The sequence below is a fragment of the Aythya ferina genome (assembly GCF_964211825.1).
Source record: "Aythya ferina genome assembly, chromosome: 16".
Taxonomy (NCBI): Eukaryota; Metazoa; Chordata; class Aves; order Anseriformes; family Anatidae; genus Aythya; species Aythya ferina.
This window is the reverse complement of record NC_140315.1, coordinates 16,156,708-16,175,337: the sequence shown is the minus strand read 5'-3', so window position 1 is coordinate 16,175,337 and position 18,630 is coordinate 16,156,708. Positions and strand designations below refer to the sequence as shown.

The 18,630-nt window shown below is 43.7% G+C and overlaps 2 protein-coding genes and 1 long non-coding RNA gene across 6 annotated transcripts in view; 2 read left to right on the top strand and 1 right to left on the bottom strand.

Moving 5' to 3' along the window:
* Positions 1-3,525, top strand: part of ITCH (itchy E3 ubiquitin protein ligase) — a 66,469-nt gene extending 62,944 nt beyond the window's left edge. For all 4 annotated transcript variants that reach the window (XM_084538492.1, XM_084538491.1, XM_084538489.1 and 1 more), the window contains exon 24: positions 159-3,525. In XM_084538492.1, coding sequence (XP_084394618.1) covers positions 159-258 — 100 coding nt within the window. In that variant the 3' untranslated portion in view covers positions 259-3,525. The remainder of the gene's footprint in view (positions 1-158) is intronic.
* A 1,498-nt stretch (positions 3,526-5,023) lies between these two features.
* On the top strand, positions 5,024-14,645 carry DYNLRB1 (dynein light chain roadblock-type 1). Its single transcript, XM_084538505.1, has 4 exons — positions 5,024-5,130; positions 8,322-8,397; positions 9,844-10,011; positions 14,129-14,645. Exons 1-4 carry the CDS (start codon positions 5,128-5,130, stop codon positions 14,170-14,172), a joined length of 291 nt encoding a protein of 96 aa, XP_084394631.1. The 5' UTR covers positions 5,024-5,127; the 3' UTR covers positions 14,173-14,645.
* On the bottom strand, positions 14,265-18,449 carry LOC311445910. The gene is made up of 2 exons (XR_014698666.1): positions 18,347-18,449; positions 14,265-18,196 (listed from the first exon to the last, which is right to left on the bottom strand). It is a non-coding gene; the product is annotated as an uncharacterized lncRNA (long non-coding RNA).
* Between the last annotated feature and the right edge of the window lie 181 nt (positions 18,450-18,630).

The window sequence follows — 18,630 nt, the reverse complement described above, 5'->3', positions numbered from 1 at the left end:
TCGCTCTAATAAATAGATAAATTTGTGTCAGAAGTCAGCTTATCACCGGGTGTAAATCCAGGTATCCATCTACACAGGAAAGTTAACACATCCATAATGGATTTTTTTGGTGATGTTTAAATTATTCTCAAGTACTTAAGGTTTTTCTTTATTTTCAGTTTCAATCGCTTAGACCTTCCACCCTATAAGAATTATGAGCAGTTGAAGGAAAAGCTGTTGTTTGCAATTGAAGAAACAGAAGGATTTGGGCAGGAATAGCTAAGATTTGCACCTTGAAGAACGTGAACTTGATGTATGTTCTTCACTTCTTCTGCTTGTTGCACACTTCATTGTAAAGTAGACATGACTTGGATTTATTTAATGATACTAGCGTGTAAGTAAATGGGTGTTATCCTGAGGTTTTATCCATGTTAACTCTGGATTTCTGCTGAGCACTTTCAGAGATCAAAAGAGCAATCAGATACAGCTACAAATTAATTATGACCTAAGTAGAAATTTAATACAGCTTTGGGCGCTCATTCATTCCTTAGAATGTGTCCTTAATGACTGACAGATTTTTTTAAAATAGTTTTGTCTTTCCTTTTTAGTAGCATATTTTGCTACTGATGCACTGGGAAGTTCATTGGTAGCTGCAATGCTGCAGCAGCATCGTAACCTCTTTACAGCAATGTTACCAGAGCCAACTCTTAACCATCCTCTGCCTACTGTGAGCAAATTTATTGCTTAAGCTCTTTTTTGTAACTCAAGTGGCTGGACTGTTTTTTTCCCTGCCTGGAGTCTGCTCACATGCCAGTTGGACTCAGACTGCTGTTAAGGGAATTTCAAACTGTGGCACAGATCTGAGGCATAGCTTTGCTTTTTTGTTTGTTTGTTTGTTCACAATCCTGCTAATTTCAGCAAAATAGTTGCCTGCCCAAAGTTGCTGTAATGTTTCTGTGTGCCCTCAGAAGAATTCTGACTTTTTTCTGTGTAAAACAACTAACTTTTAAAACTGTATTAACACTGTGGTACTTCACTTGTTTTGCAAAAGACAAGACCACCTGGGATTGCACTGATTCCATTTAGATTCCTGTTTGCAGACTGATATTTCTTGTCAAAAGTGTTAATGGACATTATACTAAGTGTTATTCTTACATGTTGCAAGCATTTTTCTCTGAAGACTTCATTGGGTTCTCAGGAAGAGGTACAAAGGAACTGGATTTAAATGGTGATGAACTAATGCAATATTGGCTAAGACTAAGAGGACTAGAAAGTTCATATGTGGATTACAGATTTTTGAAAAGTTGGAGCATCAGAAAACAATTCAATTAGAATTGAAGTTTCTGGGGGAGGTTTTTAAGCTAGGTCACCCTAAGATGCTTACATAGCTAGTAGCTTTTGTAGCAAGTTCTTACTGGATTAATAACATCTTTTTCTTCCTTTTAGAATCTGTCAATGTTCAATTCTCTTCTGGTTTACAAAAACATTTTACTGCTCCTTTAGACTGAATGCACTTTTTGGGTGTGGTTGGCTCTTTCCTTATCTGAAGTGAGGAAAGCAAACTTCAATGAGACAAGCTGTTAGCCATAGTAAGAAACATGACACTCGACATACCATGTAGCACAAGTTAAAGCATAACAGTAGCTCAAAGCGTTGGGACAGCAGCTGTTTTTAAGATGCTTCTATAAACTGGAGCTGAAACAGGACAATGGGGAACAGTAAAATTGAACTTCCAGTCTCACAAAGAGTATTTCTTTCCTGCTGTCCCTTCTGTATAAACTACAAGATGGAAAAAATGATTCAGGCGTAAGAAAACCTAAGATACTACTGACTCAAGATTTTCAGGTCAAAGTGATACAACCTGCTTGGAAAGCAGAATTAGACCTTAGAGTGAATTTTGTTATGCATATTCTAATAAAAGCAACAGAAAAGAGTTTCTGATGGTACAGGAATCACCCACTTTTACATTTTCACTGATGGAGAAAACTAACCTGGCTTTGTGGTTTTACTAGCAGGAAAATCTGCCAACTTCAAAACATTTGATGGATATTTTACAGCATACAGCTCATAAGGAGAAAAAAGCCTTATAAATATTCTGTTTATGTTAATTCTTACACTGAAATCTAGTTATCTAACATATTTACAAGAGAGATTAAATTAAGCAAGATAATACAAGATTAAAAATAGTTTTTGTTCTGCATAACACTTCATGATTTGTGTAGGAAACCTAGAAATGCTGTTAATGTATAAATATCACCCAAAAGGCTTTCAGCCCTATATTTTTAAAATAAAGAATAGTTATAATTGAAATAGCCTTAGCCCTAGTTCTATAGGGTATGGCTGTTTAATATTTTTATGGTTGAAATGTTTAGTTCAGGAAAAAGGTAAATGCTTGTATATATTTTTGCAGTCCAGGATTCCACTTGCTCCATTTTTCTTTCTTTAATTTAAATGGCATGTTTATATGTCTTTTCTGCTGTATTAGGGAGGGGGGAAAGGGGGCTGGATATCCCAAGCACCAGAAATTATTTTAAAATACTGCAAAGAAAGAATCAGCTGGGGGGGGGAAAAATATCTGTGAAACATTGGATTTAGCCAAAATTTAAAGTCTACTACTGTGTTTAATTGGCAGTATTTCTGAAGCCGGAAGTAGAGACTACTTAGACATTTTTATTTGTAAGCATTGTAAATGCTAACAAGTCTGTTAATTTTTTTTTTTCACAGCATGTTGTGTAGAAATAAAAAGCTGTTAATATGAACTGCTGGTGCACTTCTCTGTTCTTTATGGGAATTTGGTGGAAACATGTGAATAAGCCCACAGTGTCTGGTATCCCAGATAATAGACAATTATAAATTGGACTTTCAGCAGAGGTTAATGAATTTGTCTCTCATTACTCCAACTGCTTGAGCAGCCTGAGCTGCATAAATTCATAGTATATAACAAATGTATATTCATAAGCAACTGCCAATTGATCCCAATTATGAAGTATTAAAACAGCTTCTGTTTACAATTTTGCCTTATAATAATGATATGAGAAAGGTAATTAAATGATGACTGGCTGATCTAAAAATTAACAAAGCCTCATTGTTCTGGGTAGCTCAAGAAATGTTAGTATATTGAAGTACACAGTAGATGTGTCATGTCTTCATCTGACCTAGTATGGAAGATTATTTTTTAATCTGTTTGCTTGTGTTTTTTTTGTTTTGTTTTAAATAAATTACTCAAAGTAAAACAAAAAAAAATGCCTAAATTTTCGGTTTGTGCTTCTATTACATGCTGCACTGAATTTGCAGTCTCAGCTCATTGTTGTCTTGGCATCTCCAGCCTCCTTTTTTTGTGGTGTCTCTTAATTTTCTCCAAAAATCATTGTTTGTGTATATGTGCTCTAGTGAACTAGTAAATAAACTGGAATCAGCAGCACTGGATTGTAAAATACTGTACTGAAAGTCATTGTTGAAATTTCCTTGCATTGTAATTTCAAATACTCAGGTAACTGTAACAGTATCTCAGTAAGTCAAATACTTTTATAAACTACTTAAAAGAGATGGTAGTCTTGTTATTCCTTCTGTGTTACGAAGCACCTGTGTGGAAATAAACTTGTCTGTCTGCTCTTGGGGGGCAGGAGTGGGTGTGTAGGCTGGCTTTGTGTGTTCAGAGATCTCTGTCTTCTGCCTGTTTCTCCAGCCTTTCAAGGTTCCTTAGAATGACTGCACAGTCATGTAGTCACCTGGTATATCGGCCCCTTCTCACGGTTTTACATCTGCAGAGCTGCTGAGGGCACACTCTGTCCCATTTCCTGCTCACTGGTGAAGGGATTAAACAGTCCCTCACCAGTATTGCCCTTGGGGCATCCCACTAGTGACTGGCTTCCAGCTGTGCCACTGGTCACAGCACTTCCCAGCCCACCTCACAGCCCTCTCTCTAATTTAGTTGGTATTTCATCAGCTTGCCCACATTACATGAGACAGTGCTGAAAGCCTTACTTAAGTAGAGAGAAACAACATTCACTGCTGTTTCCTTCCCCCACCGAGCTGGTCACCTCGTTGTTGAAGGTTATCGCATCAGTAAGGAGTGATTTCCTCTTTGCAAATCCACGCTGACTGTTCCCAATCATCGTGTTTTCCTTAATGTTTTTGGAAATGGCTTCTATGAGGAGGTGTTCCCTGATCTTCCAGGGACTGCACTGAGACAGGCAAGCCTCTCCTTCCCTGGATCCCTCCTCTTGAAGGCAGAAGTGACAGTTGCATTCTTCCTGTCCTCGGGAGCCCTTCCTGATCACCATGCAGATTATCTGCATGGCAGGTAATGGAGATTTGCCTTGCAGCAACTTGTGCTTTTAGGTACATCCTCTCAGATCCCATGAACTCGTTTATGTCCAATTTGTTCGAATGTTCCTCAACTGATCCTACCACACTGGAGGTAACCTGCCTTGCTATGGTCTTTTCCATTGGGTTTTCACTCTGCCTGTGACTTGCGGAAAATGGACTCCACAATCAGTAAGATTGTAAAGTAGGTATGTTTATTCAGTGATCCCTACTGTACAAAATCTGGATATGATCGCTTAAAAACATACTAACAAATTGCATCAACCCCAACTTCGGTAGTGCTATGGGGGAGGTTAAGTTAGTACAGCTGTGACGTTATTTTCACTATTTCATGATTTATTTGTTTATTTATTTATTTTTGGAGTGGAGAAAAGCCACCGTTCAGCGTTGCTATAACCACACAACTTGGTCGTGGCGTTCGGTCACTTCCCAGCTCCGTGACCCTCTCAGGGTCGCTGGTGCCGGCTCCAGGTCGGGGCAGGGGGCATGGGTCGCGCTGAGGGGCCCTGCGGCGGGAGGAGCTTTGCGACGCCTGCCGCCCGGCCTGCTGAAGGGCCGGCCTTCTGCTACGCCAATCCCCGCCGTGTTTTTGTTTTGTTTTGTTTTTTTTGCTGTTGGTTTTTCCTCAGGGTATGCCGGGGCCGGCTGCGCCTCCCTGAGGCCACTTCCCTGCCCGGTGGTGCCGTCACCGCCGCACCGGCCCAGGGGCCGCGCACGCGCGTGGCCCTGCCCTGCCGCCGGTGAAGTGCCGCGGATTGGTCGAGCGGGGCGCGCATGCGCGCAAGGCCGTGACTGGCGACGGGGCGGTGGCGGCGGCTCGCGATGGTGGGTGAGGCAGCGGGGGGGGCGCGCTTAGGCCGGGCCGCGGCTGGGGAGCCCGGGGAGCGTCCTGGCGCTTCAGCTGGGCCGGGCCGGGCCGGTGGGGCTCGGGGCTCAGGGCTCAGGGCCGTGCGGTCCTGAGGCTGGGGCGGCTGGGGAAGGCGAATCGGCCTGCGTGAAGGCCGCCGGCTTCTTCGGTCTCGTGTTCCACAGAACCCGGAGCTTGTTTGTTTTGCTGTAACCGCACAAAAGGCTGTTTCCTGGTGAAACGTGTGGCCAGGTAGCTGACGGTAATAAAACCCCACACCGTGCGTGGGAAACTTTTAAAGGAACAAATACTGGCGTCGATGGTAGATAGAAAACTGGCGTGTGCTGTTAAGACGCCTTTGTTAGGTGAGCGTGGGAGTTAAGGCCTCCTGGACCTCCGGGGGGATGAAGGCTGCCACTGTACAGACAGTTGAGCGTTTGTATGAGCTGGTTGCTGGCAGGAAGGGGTTTTATTCTCCTCCCCAGTGCATCTCTGCTTTCCCGTGTACAGTCTCTTGTAGTTTTTTGGTCCTTTATTAAGATGAAGTTTTTGTTTGGTTAACAAGTTCAACAATTTTTTTTTTTTATTTCTGGGTAGTGCCTCTGTAGCTGTGGTGAGTGGAGCTGGGTGAGCCCCGAGGCTCCTGTGTGTCACCAGGGCTCCCATGTGTCAGGCAGTAAGAGCACTTGGTCAGCATCAAGCTGCTAGAGCAGTTCACCCCTCAGTGAGTTAGGTTATCTGCTGGTTGTTAGAAGAATTTCAACATGGCGTAGTAGGTTTACGTGGCAAGGTTTTGGTAGCAGGGGGCCGTAGGGGTGGCTTCTGTGAGAAGGATCTAGAAGCTGTTTGGTAAGGCCCGTGTTTGGTAAGGGCCCCACTGCTGACCAGAGCTGAGCCAATAAGCGATGTTGTTTTGCACCTCTGTGAGAGCACATTTAAGACAGGAAAAAAAAACGCTGCGCCGCACAGCAGCTGGGAGAGTGAGGGGTGAGAAACAGCCTTGCAGGTGCCAAAATCAGGGAAGGAGGAGGGGGAGAGGTGCCAGAGCAGAAGTCCTCTGCTGTGAGGACCATGGTGAAGCAGGCTGTCCCCCTGAAGCCCAAGGAGTACCACAGTGGAGCAGGGTTCCACACTGCAGCCCGTGGAGGAGACCACACAGGAGCAGGTGGACCTGCACCAATGGAGGCTGTGGCCTGTAGAAGATCCCTGCTGGAGTAGATTCTGGGCTGGACCTGTAGCCTGTGGAGAGGAGCCCACGCAGGAGCAGGTGATCTGGCAGGAGCTGCTGCCTGTGGAGGATCCAGGTTGGAGCAGTTTGCTCCTGAGGGATGGACCCCATGGTACGGACCCATATCTGGAGCAGTTCTGGAAGAGCTGCTGCCTGTGGGAAGACCATGCCGGATCAGTTCAGCAAAGACTGCATCCCGTGGGTGGGACCCCACAGCACAGGGGAAGAGAATGACTGAGAAGGAGAGGTGGAGAAGAAGCACTATGGACTGACCATAACCCCCGTTCTTCTGCGCTGCTTGGGGTGGTGGTGGGGGGGAAGAGGTGGAAGAGGGTGGTTGGGGCGGAAGGTGCTTTTGGTTTCTTTCCTTTGTTTCTCGCTTCTCTAGCTTGCTAGTAATAAGCAATAAATCTTACTATCTCCATGTGCTGAGTCTGTTTTGCCCGTCACGATAATTACTGTGCAATCTCCTTGTCCTTATCTCAACCCTTGAGCGCTTTTCATCGTATTTTCTCCCTGTTCCTCTTTGAAGAGGGGGAGTGAGAGAGCAGGTGCGGTGGAGCTTGGTCACCTGCCCGAGTAAAACCACCACACATGGGTACAGTTCTGTCGGGATGCTTGTTTGCATCCAAATAGGCATGTTAAGGCCTGATGAAGTATTTGATTAATTAGGACTTGGAATCCAGCTAGTAAGAAATCAGGAAATTATTTCAAACTGAGCAGTGTGCCACCATATATCGCTCAGCATTTGTGCACATTGTAGGTTTTTTTCCTGTTTCATTGTCTTCTATGTGGAAACAGTCTGGCATTCAAAAATTACCAAGGGCTTTGTCAAAGTGATTAAACTCAAATGTTTCTCTCAAGTATGTGACAAAAAACCTCTTTGTGAAGACATATTCCAGTGGTACCACGCTTGTAGCAGGGGGTTGTCTTAACTACATATGCTAGCAGACCCTGCAGAAAGGTTGCCAAGAGCTCCGAAGCAGAAGCTGTCTTGTGATAGAATAAGTGGTTGGTTTGACAGAGGGTGGAGGTGGAGAGAGGTTTCCTTGCAGTGCCTAACAAATGTGGCATCTTGGCCAAGTGTCCTGTGTGGATCTCACCTTTACCCTGAGCTTAGATTACCCTTTTCTTCTGATCTGAATTGCTTCTTTCAGGATCTGAAAGATGCTGCATGCCTCTGTTTCCTTTAGTGAGAATCAGATATAACAAATGCCTTTTGAAGGGGATTCACCCAGCTGTGAAATGCTATAGTGGTCAGATCTTAGGGTTGTGCTGGAGAGCCCACAGACAGGTTTGGATTGATGGCTTGTAGCAGTGTAAGATGTGCAGAATGGGCTGAAAGCTCTCCTGAAGTTGATGGTGATTTTTACAGAGAAGGCAGTGGAACTAATGCCTTGCCTTTTTTTTTTTTTTTTAAGTTGGTTTTCCAAAGTAGTAAATCGGTGATAGCTATACTAGCACGAATCATAATTGCAAATGCATAGCATTGTTCTTTTTCCTTTCACTTTTCTGATTTTCAATTGCTCTTAGCATTCATATAATAAATGGGAAGGTAGTCTTTTACTTAGGATATGTATTTTTGTGGTTTGTTCATACGTTCCATGTGTGTTTTCATACATGGTTTTTGCTTGGCACCTAAACTGTCACAGACTGAGCCAACTTCCAGCTATGAGGTTGAGGAGGGAGAGAAAGATTAGAAGGGAGTTCAAGTTTATATAAACACTATCATAATCACAAATGAGTGAAGACAGATGGAAAGCAACTGATAAGGTCATGCAGAAAAGGTAGTACCAAAGCACACTTTGCTTTATAGAGAGGTGTAGGTAGTGCCTGTTTGAATTATATTTGGGCGGTTTTACTTTCAGACTTGTTATTACAAAGCATTAGTTTAAGCCAAACAGAAGCTGTGATCTTTTGATTTGTGCTTTGTTTTTGCAGGCTGAGGTGGAAGAAACACTGAAGCGAATTCAGAGCCAAAAAGGAGTGCAAGGAATCATTGTTGTTAATTCTGAAGGTATTGTGTCAGTCTGCTTCCTGAGGTTTTAACTTATTCTGAGCATGTAGTTTAAGGACCACTGGTTGTACTACTTGCAGTTAAAGTCTCACCTTTGCACTTTACTGTAGTCAAAGTAGATAACTGGCTACAAGAGAAAATGAATTTCCTTTTCTGGTTTTCTGCAAGCTCGCTTTATTATTTCAGGAGATAAATGAAGCTGAAATCACAAAATCTTGTACATGCCATGCCAGTGTTGGGGACTGGTCTGTCAGAGCCTCACCTTTTTGAGACACTTTTATGGGTAGCACTGCAAGTTCTCATCACATCTGAAATGTTGCTGCTGTCCATGTCCAGAATGCCTTGGCAGACATGAGGAGCACAGCTGCTGTCTCCTGCTGATGGCCTCATGGGACTCATAAGCTAGTTGCCTCTTTTTGGAGCCACTGAAGGGTGGAATGCAGCAGACTTGTTCAGAGCACTCCAAATACACTGTGGGCAGCCCAGCTTGTTAAAATCATGCGAGTATCAATTTAAAATGAATATTTCTTAGAAGTAATCCTTAGAAAAAATGACGAGTAGCAGCTATATGTGAATATACCGAAGATTGGACCGGTGCATACTTAGCCCTTGGTTATACAGTTTGTGCTCCTGCTTGCTGCTTTTTCATGATGATTAATAATGGTTTGTGCTCTTCAGGCTGAAGTATGCTTACTTGAACATACACCTGCTGTGGTTTTTCTGCCATGATAGTATTTGGTAGTAGGCTATTGCATCAACTTTTTGATATTTGAGCTGGATTTTTGGCTGGCTTTTTATGAGGAAATGCATCTGATGGGTGGCAGCAGCATAAAGGAGGGAAGGCTCTGGCCAAACAGTGTGCATTGTGTCTGCATTCTTGGCTGGTGCACAGCAGTTGAACTTTGCAGGACTGCATGAGCTGTTATGGTTGTGCCTAAAAGCTTCAGCTTTGTATCTGTGGGATGCAGCTACTCATGTTCTCTAGAATCAACGCCTATCCCAGCCTAGCTTATGTGACTGTAGTTTAGCTGTGATATTCAGGAATCTTTCTGAAAAGATGAGCTGTTCCCCATCAGGAAACAAACTTGAAATGTTGATATTTCCACTCTCCCCCTAAAATACTTGGTTTTGTTTTTATTTATTTCTAATTTTACACCTCAAGTGAATAACTGAAAAAGCAAAAGTAAATCACTGATACGACTAGAGGTAAACAGTACTTTTCATCTGCAGCCATGGTTACAGAATGTAGCCTCTGCACATCTTATTTCTGTTCACATTCTTCTTTTAAACCTTAAAAAGAACACTCCTAATCCCGTTGCCTTGTTACAGCTGTAACACATGCATAGGTTCAATGGCCGCAACAATTGGACATGGTGATACCCAAAGGAGAGGTAATTCTGGAGTTTTGTTACTGACCCTTGCTGTCCCTGTGGTGGCTTCTTGCAGGTATTCCTATAAAAAGTACTATGGACAACTCCACAACGATTCAATATGCGGGCCTAATGCACAGTTTCATCATGAAGGCAAGGAGCACTGTGCGAGACATTGATCCCCAAAATGACCTCACATTCTTGCGGATTCGCTCCAAGAAAAATGAAATCATGGTTGCACCAGGTAAGAGTGAGTGGGGTGAACTCAGGCATCAGAGAATCCAGCAGAATGCTTTTCTTGTGGGATTTGCCATAGTTCGGTGTTGCTTGTTTTGTGGTGTAGAGACTGAGCCTGAGAAATGAGTTCTGCATGCTGCTGTTCTTTATAATATATACTCTACTCTATTCCAAAGGGTTTGTTTACTTTCTTCAGTTGAAGACTTTTATCATTGACCCTAAGTTTGCTTTTTAATATTTTAAGGTGGGAAATAAGTTTTCATTTCATTTTCATAACAGTAGAAAGGATTAAATAGCATTTCGGAGCATGCAAAACAGCTTGGAGCTTCTCATGCTTTGTGTTTTTCAATATGAAACCATGAGAACCAGAAAGGAATATTTTTTTAAATTTGAGAGCAATTTCAGTTCAGCAGTGACTGAGCAATAAAACAAACCAGTCTAATAGATATTCTGATCAAGAATTCTGAATTAGAATTGTTCAGTTGGAAGGTATCTACAAAGATCTCTGAATCCAACTGCCTGACTTCTTCAGGGCTATCCAAAAGCTAAAGCATGTTGTCGAGGGCATTATCCGAATGCCTCTTGAACACTGACAGGCACTGGGCATCAACAACCTTGCTAGAAAGCCTCTTCCAACCTTTGACCACCCTCACAGTCCAGAATATTTTCCCAATGCCAGGTCGGACTGTCCCCTGGCACAGCTCTGTGCCCTTCCAGCACATCCTGCCATCGGTCCCCAGTGGGCAGGGATCAGCGTCTCCTTGGGAAGCTGCAGAGAGCGCCTATTGGCCTACTTTCTTCCAGACTGGACCACCAAGGTGCACTCAGCCTCTCCTCACAGGACAGGCCTTCCAGCCCTTTTTCCAGCTTTGTTGCCCTCCTCTGGACACTTTTAAGGACCTTAACATCTTCTTCACACTGTGGGGCCCAGAACTGCACACAGTATTCCAGGCAAGGCCCCACCAACAGAAAACAGACAATCACCTCATTTGTCCGGCTGGCTGTGCTGTGTTTAATGCACCCCAAAATGCATTTTTTTTCCCCCTTGGCTGCGAGGCCTCGTGCTGAGCTGCTGTCCCCAGCACCCCCAGGCCCCATCCTGCTGAGCTGCTCTCCAGCCATGCATCTCCCAGGCTGTGCCCGTGTCCGGCACTGCTCTGTCCCAGGGGCAGCACCCGGCCTTTCCCTTTGTTGACTGCCCAGTGCTCCCATCTATCCAGATCCCTGTGCAAGGCGTCTGCAGGGAGTCAGCAGCACCTCCCAGTTCAGTGCCATCACCAAACTTGCTGAGAATGTGTCCCACTCCTGCCTGTTTATCACTGATAAAGATGCTGAACAGGCCTAGCCCTAGAAATGAGCCCTGGGGACCACCAGTTACACTGACAGGCTGTTGTTTCCTGGGTCTTCTCTCATGCCCTTGTAGATGTGTGTGACATTGGCTACCTTCCAGTCAGCAGGGATCTCCGCTGGTTCCCACAGCCTTTGGTAAATTGTTGGAAGGGGTCCAGCTATAATGTTGACTAATTCCTTCAGCACTGTGGGGTGAATCCTGTCAAGCCCCATGGACTCGAGTACTGAAATATAGTACTGAAATATAATACTAGTTGGCTGAATATGAGCCAGCAGTGTGCTCAGGTGGCCAAGAAGGCCAACGGCATCCTGGCTTGTATCAGGAACAGTGTGACCAGCAGGGCTAGGGAGGTGATCGTCCCCCTGTACTCGGCTCTGGTGAGGTCGCACCTCGAGTACTGTGTTCAGTTTTGGGCCCCTCGCTACAAGAAGGACATGGAGGTGCTTGAGCGGGTTCAGAGAAGGGCGACGAAGCTGGTGAGGGGCCTGGAGAACAAGTCCTACGAGGAGCGGCTGAGGGAGCTGGGCTTGTTCAGCCTGGAGAAGAGGAGGCTCAGGGGCGACCTTATCGCTCTCTATAGGTACCTCAAGGGAGGCTGTAGCGAGGTGGGGGTTGGTCTGTTCTCCCACGTGCCTGGTGACAGGACGAGGGGGAATGGGCTTAAGTTGAGCCAGGGGAGTTTTAGGTTAGATGTTAGGAAGAACTTCTTTACTGAAAGGGTTGTTAGACACTGGAACAGGCTGCCCAGGGAAGTGGTGGAGTCACCATCCCTGGAAGTCTTCAAAAGACGTTTAGATGTAGAGCTTAGGGATATGGTTTAGTGGGGACTGCTAGCGTTAGGTCAGAGGTTGGACAGAGGATGATCTTGAGGTCTCTTCCAACCTAGAAATTCTGTGATTCTGTGAAATTGTAAGGGACCAGTTGTATCAGCTGGTGAGTCTAAGGTGTATCATTACTATCAAAGACAGAGGCAAAAAAGGCATTAGATGCCTCCACCTTTTCCATCATTCTTACTAGTTTAGGTGATCATCATCATCAAATATTAGTACAATGTTTTCCTTAGATTCCTCTTGCTGTTGATGTTCTTAAAAAAGCCTATTTTGTTGTTTCACACCATGCTGTCCAGCATCAACCCAGGCAGAGCTTTGGCTTTTCTCATTTTTCTCCCTGTAGTTTTGAACTGCAGCTTTGTCATCTCACTGTGAAGCCTAACTATGCTTCCAGTGGTCATGTATTTTCTTTTTCTGCCCAACTTCCAAGAGGAGTTCCCTGTTCAGCCAAGTCTTCTGCCCCCCTTACTTGACGTGACACAATGGGATTGCCTGCTTCTGGGCTTTTAAAAGGTGGTTCTTAAAAAGCGACCAGCTCTCATGGACACCTCACCCCACTGAAGCACATTCCTGGGGAATGTGCTACTAACAGGCATTACTAACTAGTGCCTGGAGGAACTTCAAGTCTGCTCTCTTAAAGTCCAGGCTGGCAACTCTGCCGACCTTTTACTTCATTACAGCAAAAATTTTGGATTCACCTAATTCATGAACACTATGGCAAAGACAGCCCACATACTGTCACAGTTCCCATAAGGCCTTCCCTGTTGTCCTTTCCAACTTGGCTCACACAGTACTTGTGGCAGGAAGTTATCTTTAACATGCTTTAGGAATGTCCCAGACTTGCTTCTCAGTTTGTATGGGAAGTTGAAGTCTCCCATAAGGACAAGGTCAACTGATCGCAAGATTTCCCCCTATTGCCTATAGGGCTCATCCATGCCTGGATGGACAGTCAGAAGTAGAACCCCCTGATGACATCTGCTTTGCCATTCATCCCCTTAATTCTCAACCAGAGGTTCTGTGCCGTGTTATCCCCAGCAGCAAGGGTTGGGTCTCATCCCTGCTGCATGTACGGTGCAACACCCCTGCCCTGCCTGTCGCTCCCAAACAGCCGAGCACACCCATCCCAGCATGCTGGCTGTGAGACACATCCCGCCGCTTTGGCTTAAAAGAGGGAAGGTAGCATGGGACAGGTGTACTCCTGAGTCATGGAGCATAGCTGCCTTTTCTTCAGGAGGTGCCCTCAGTATTTAATTAAATTATGAAATCAGTAAATCAGTGCTCTCAGTATTTCATCAAATTATGAAATGGGAAGCAATGAAATGAGTGTGGCTCATTAATGTGGCAAGAATGCAGCTTTGTTCCTTTCATACTGCATCTGCTCTGTTGTGGGATTGTGCTGATGGGGGGGCAAAGAAGAGGACTGCAGCTCCGTCAGGCTGCTCCGTGGGGAGAAGGCAGCACTTGAGAATGAGAGGCTGTGGGGTTTATGCTGGTGCAGCTTCCAATATGCAGCTTTCCATATGGAAGAAGATCAGAGGAATAACCATTGCTCCAGAACAAATACATCTATAACTGCTTCAGCCTAGCAGTCTGCCTGTGAGATATGGAAAATCATTAGCTTGTAACACCTATTTTAGCTAAATTATTTTATTTGCTAGTTACGGTTATTCCTTAGGCACACGTTAAGTTACCTTCAAATGGCTTGTGAACATGAAGTTTCTGAAGTTGAGACTTCTCCTTTCTAAAAGTTGAAGTAAGTGCTCTGACATGTCAAACATGTTCTGCTCATTGACGATAAATGTCAAAACTCAGTAGTTCCAACTGCATATTGGTGGGATATGGAAAAATGCTGAAAGTTACTTTTGCTAAATGCAGGAATGTTTTTCTTTGGCTGTGAACAAATACCAGCAATGAAAGAATATTCTTTTTCTTTTCCATTCCAGATAAGGACTACTTCCTGATTGTCATCCAGAATCCTACTGAATGATTACACTAACTTGATCTGGTTTTTCCCCCCTTTGCCCAACTATTTTTTAATTTAATGGTAAAGAGTAGAACATTAGTGTTAACTTGGCTGTGCCACTTCTGTAATATCTGAAAAAAAACAAAAGCAAATGTTTCTGTTGTTTACAAATAGAAAAAAAGTGGTTTCTTCTGTTATCACAAGTCATTTTGAGAAGAAGTTGGTGAATTAGAATCAAGTGACTTAAACAGTAAAAAATGCAACAGATTCTTTTTAATAGTTAAGAAGATAATATAAAAAAATCTAATAAGGTTCTAAAAATTATTCTTTGTACATTTCCATGTTCCTGTTACAGCTATTTGAGTTAAACTTTTACACTATTACTTTTGAATTACTGTAAATATGAAACCTGCCTATCCTCTTGTTCTCTCTGCTGGTTTTGCAAGTTACTTTGGAAAAGTAACTGGTTGTATTAAATTAAAAAGTGTCATCAGTGATTGTTTTTGTCTTGTTTCCCTTTTCTTGTAAGGATTTTAATTGTCGTGATTGACTGAGATTTTTCTTCAAGAAGTAGAACCTTCATAGGACTATTTTTACCAATCTGTTGTTTTCTCTGAGTGATTTATTTGAAGTACATGTGCTATGTATTTATAATTGCCTCATATGTTGGAGCATTTTTGCGTCAATTCCTTTTTTGTCTCAGAACAGAGATGTGCGGTGACTGAGTGAGGTCATTAGTGCTGACTGTGGTTGCTCTTGGGCTATCACATTTCAGTAGCTGATTCAATCTGATATCTCGCTTTGGTATTTTTTTTTGTTAATGGCTGTTAAAAACAAAAATGCTCATCTGGTTCCTCCAAAATAATAAAGGGGTTATTTTTTGTAGCCTTGAAAAAGTCTTGAATTTGCATGCAGAGCTCAAGGATTTGTGCAAAACGTGTACATTGAAGATGTATGCCACGTGTGACAGACACAACTCTGCCTTGTACTGAAATTGTCTTAATGATGTGCAGAACATCATAGCTCAGATTAAAAAATCATGCATATTGTATTGTGCTGCTTTTTTTTTTTTCCCTGTGTCCCCGAGTAGCTCAATACTGGGAACTGCTTCAGCAGGGAGCAGTGCCCAGGCAGCCCCCTCATTCCCAAGGCTCCTTCATCCCATGGGAGCAGGAGGGGCTTTCTGCTCTTCTGCCTGCTTGGGCAGCAGCCTCCTCGCACACATGGCCGCAACTAGAAGTGATGGGATGGGGGGTTTTGTCAGCATGAAAAGTAATTTCCCCTAAGGTGCACCTGAGCAAAGAGGGGCAGCCTATGTGTGTGAAACATGCTGTATAATTAGGGAGAGAACCTAAACTGAGTAACTGCAGTATTATTAGGGAATGCTGTTTCTTGTGCTGGTGAGGGATCACTCCTGACTGATGTATCTGTATTAGCAAAAGTGTGTATCCTGGGTTTACCCCTGCGTTCTGAAAATTGTGAGCAGTACTTGGGAATGTGTGATAACTGTCCAATTCTACACAAAGGAACAAACTTGGAATTTATGGCTGAGCTCAGCAGGTTGGGGAATATTCCAGGCGATTGGTTGCGGTGTGATTTTTGGAGACTAGTAAAAATGTTGGTGTTGACCTGTATGTTTTTCTGGATTTCAGAGCACAAAGTATGGTGTGTGTATGTGGTGACTCAAACAGCTAAGGTAACCTGAGTGTTCTGCATTTTTCAGTGTGTTTTCAGACTTGGCCATTAATTTTAAACTGCTCCTATTTTTTTTCAGTTAATGTTTATGACCATGATGTCTATAAATGCTTTTTGGAAGAGAACCACATTTTTAACTTATAATTATGTAAAGTGGTCAGTCTTGCAGCACCTGGTTGTGGGCACTTGTCAGTATTTTGGGCATCTCAGCTGTCATCATAATGATTCAGTGTCGGCTGTTGCACTGTGTTTATGAACCATTTCTCCCATTGTCTGACCACACTAAATTGGTGTAGCCCTGCAATCACATTTTATGCCAAGAAGTGACTAATGTAAATAACTATCTCCTAGTCTTAGAAATCTGACAGATAACTCACATAGCACATATTTACTGGCACTTCTATTACTGAATCATGGTTTGAGCCATATCATCTAATCAGTGAATAGAGTCTGAAATCACACTCTGTATTTGGAGTAGTTCCTGATATACAGCAGCTTGTTTAAAGCGTGTTATCTGCTATGATTTAATTGAATGTTGTCTTCAAAAAATGATCTCCAGCAAGCTGAAACCTTTGGATAATAATTGAATAGTGAAGCAGTGCAGAATAAAAATGTGACTTCGGTTGTCTCCTTTATCTTCTGTTGATCATAGCCAGAGAAATGTTTCCCTGGAGGTGGTGACCAGCTGATGTGCTTTGACTTCCCCTAGCAGGTGGCAATGTTGCTCTTTTCAAAATGGGAGAATTTCTGCAGTGTCCTGCATTCTTTTGGACACTTCCTTAAGGGTAGCTATCCTCCTAATGGTTCCATATCACATCTGAGTTAAGGATAGAGTGTTGAGTTTTTGTCCTCCCCCTCCCCCCTTTTAACAATCTGTAATAAATAACCTTATTACAAAACAAAGATGCACACTTTCTGCATTGCATTGAGATCATAAACTTCTAGTGAAATCACAGAGTTTCTGCCATAACTCTGGATTTTTTTTCCTCTCCAAGGACTGGTAGCAATCTGACTAAAATATACTCACGGACTTGAGTAAAAGGGTCTTGAAGCTTGTTTTGGACTCTCTGGAGGTGTGTCATATCCAACTGGTGAGGGCAGGGCCTTGCTAATGCTGTGCTTGTGCCACCTGTCATTACAAGTTCATTCATTTTATTTCATTATTTTAAAGGAAAGGTTGTGGATCAAGTTGAAGAGCAACTACCCCCATTTAGGTAGTCATTATGGAGAAAAAGTGTCTTACTTGGATCAGGAGCATCAAAGACAAAACGGTCTGGCTGGAAGCAGTTCCTCTACAAGCAAATTAGAGGTAGACTTCGCTTATCCTAAGTTACCTTAATGAGGTCAAAGAAGGAGATTGGGTGACATTTTGCTTGTCCTGTATTTGCTGAGTTTGGGCCTAGTCATTCATATGGTAAAAGTACTGACAAGAGCAAATTGAAGACAGGGGGATAAGCTGTTCTAGTCTTTTATTCCTAGCCAGAAGTGGTGATTCAGAGGAGGGCTTGAATAACTTTTGTGCTCTGTGCCTTTGAGCTGCTTTGTGTTAATGGTTGGAGACTGGCCTAGTTTGCTGTCTTTGAGAAGTGAATTTTCATGGGTCCCTATCTGAAGGCAGAGGAAGCACCTGTTGTGAAGACAGAAGAAGAAAAAAAAAATAAAACTAATGCATTAACAAGTCAATGAAAAGTTTGGGAAGCTTGAGGTATGGCTCTGGGCTGTGAGCAGCAGCACTTACTGCCTCCATTCCTCTACTAGAGGCCTCAACATTTTAGGACCACAAAAGCTAGACTTGCAGAAATTAATCTTCTGTGGATCTTCAGACAAGTTGTGTGCAAGATTTTTCAGGAAAGCTGAGGCTGGAGGGAATAAAACCCCTCCTTCAACCATGTCCCATTTATGTAAGTACAATAACATGCTGAGAAGCTCCAGAGCTTCCGTGCATGTGTCTTCTCCCACTCAAGGCGTATAAATAATGTTTTGTGGAATTATGGCCCTAGTCCTGTAAGCTGGTCTGCATGGATAAAATCAGAGATCGAATCACTAAAATAGAAAGTGTTCCTTGTGCCTTCAAAAAGGGGTTAGCACTTTATAACAATAGTAATAAATCCTTCACCTGAGCATGCAGTCTGTAAAGTTAATCAGCTTGCCCTAAGTCAACATCACTACTTCTGCTTATATATTTTCTGGTTAGATTTGGGTGTATTTTGGAAATGAACGTCTTTACCTGTGTCTTTCTTACAGCAGTGAACTGAAGACTTTACATTTGTTCATCAATATCCAATTTTGTGTGAGCAGGAAGTACCCATTACTTTAGCCCTGAAAATAATTTGTTTCCTTTGTCGGGTAAACCCTACAAGGAGAAAGTACTTTGTTAGGTTTTAGTTAAATATTTTTTAATAAAGTAAGTAGGTGACAATGATCAGCATTAAAAAATAAAATTTAAAAATAAAAAAACATGCTTCTGTGTCTTTTTTATAACTGATGGTGCTCACTCCTTTACCGTTCTGTGCCCGCCCGTGCTTCCCACCGCAGACGATGAGGCGCTGTGAGCAGAGCACAGCTTGCGCCGCAGCGTGCGTTCAGGAGGCACGCGAAGCGCCGTTCCCCCGCGGCGCGCTGCCGTCCCGTTCCCTGCCGGCTTTGATTGGCTCGCGGCAGCTCCGCGCGGAGGCCGCGGTGGCTGCAGCCGCCCCGTGCCCTGCAGCCGCCCCGTGCCCTGCAGCCGCCCCGTGCCCTGCAGCCGCCCCGTGCCCTGCAGCCGCCCCGTGCCCTGCAGCCGCCCCG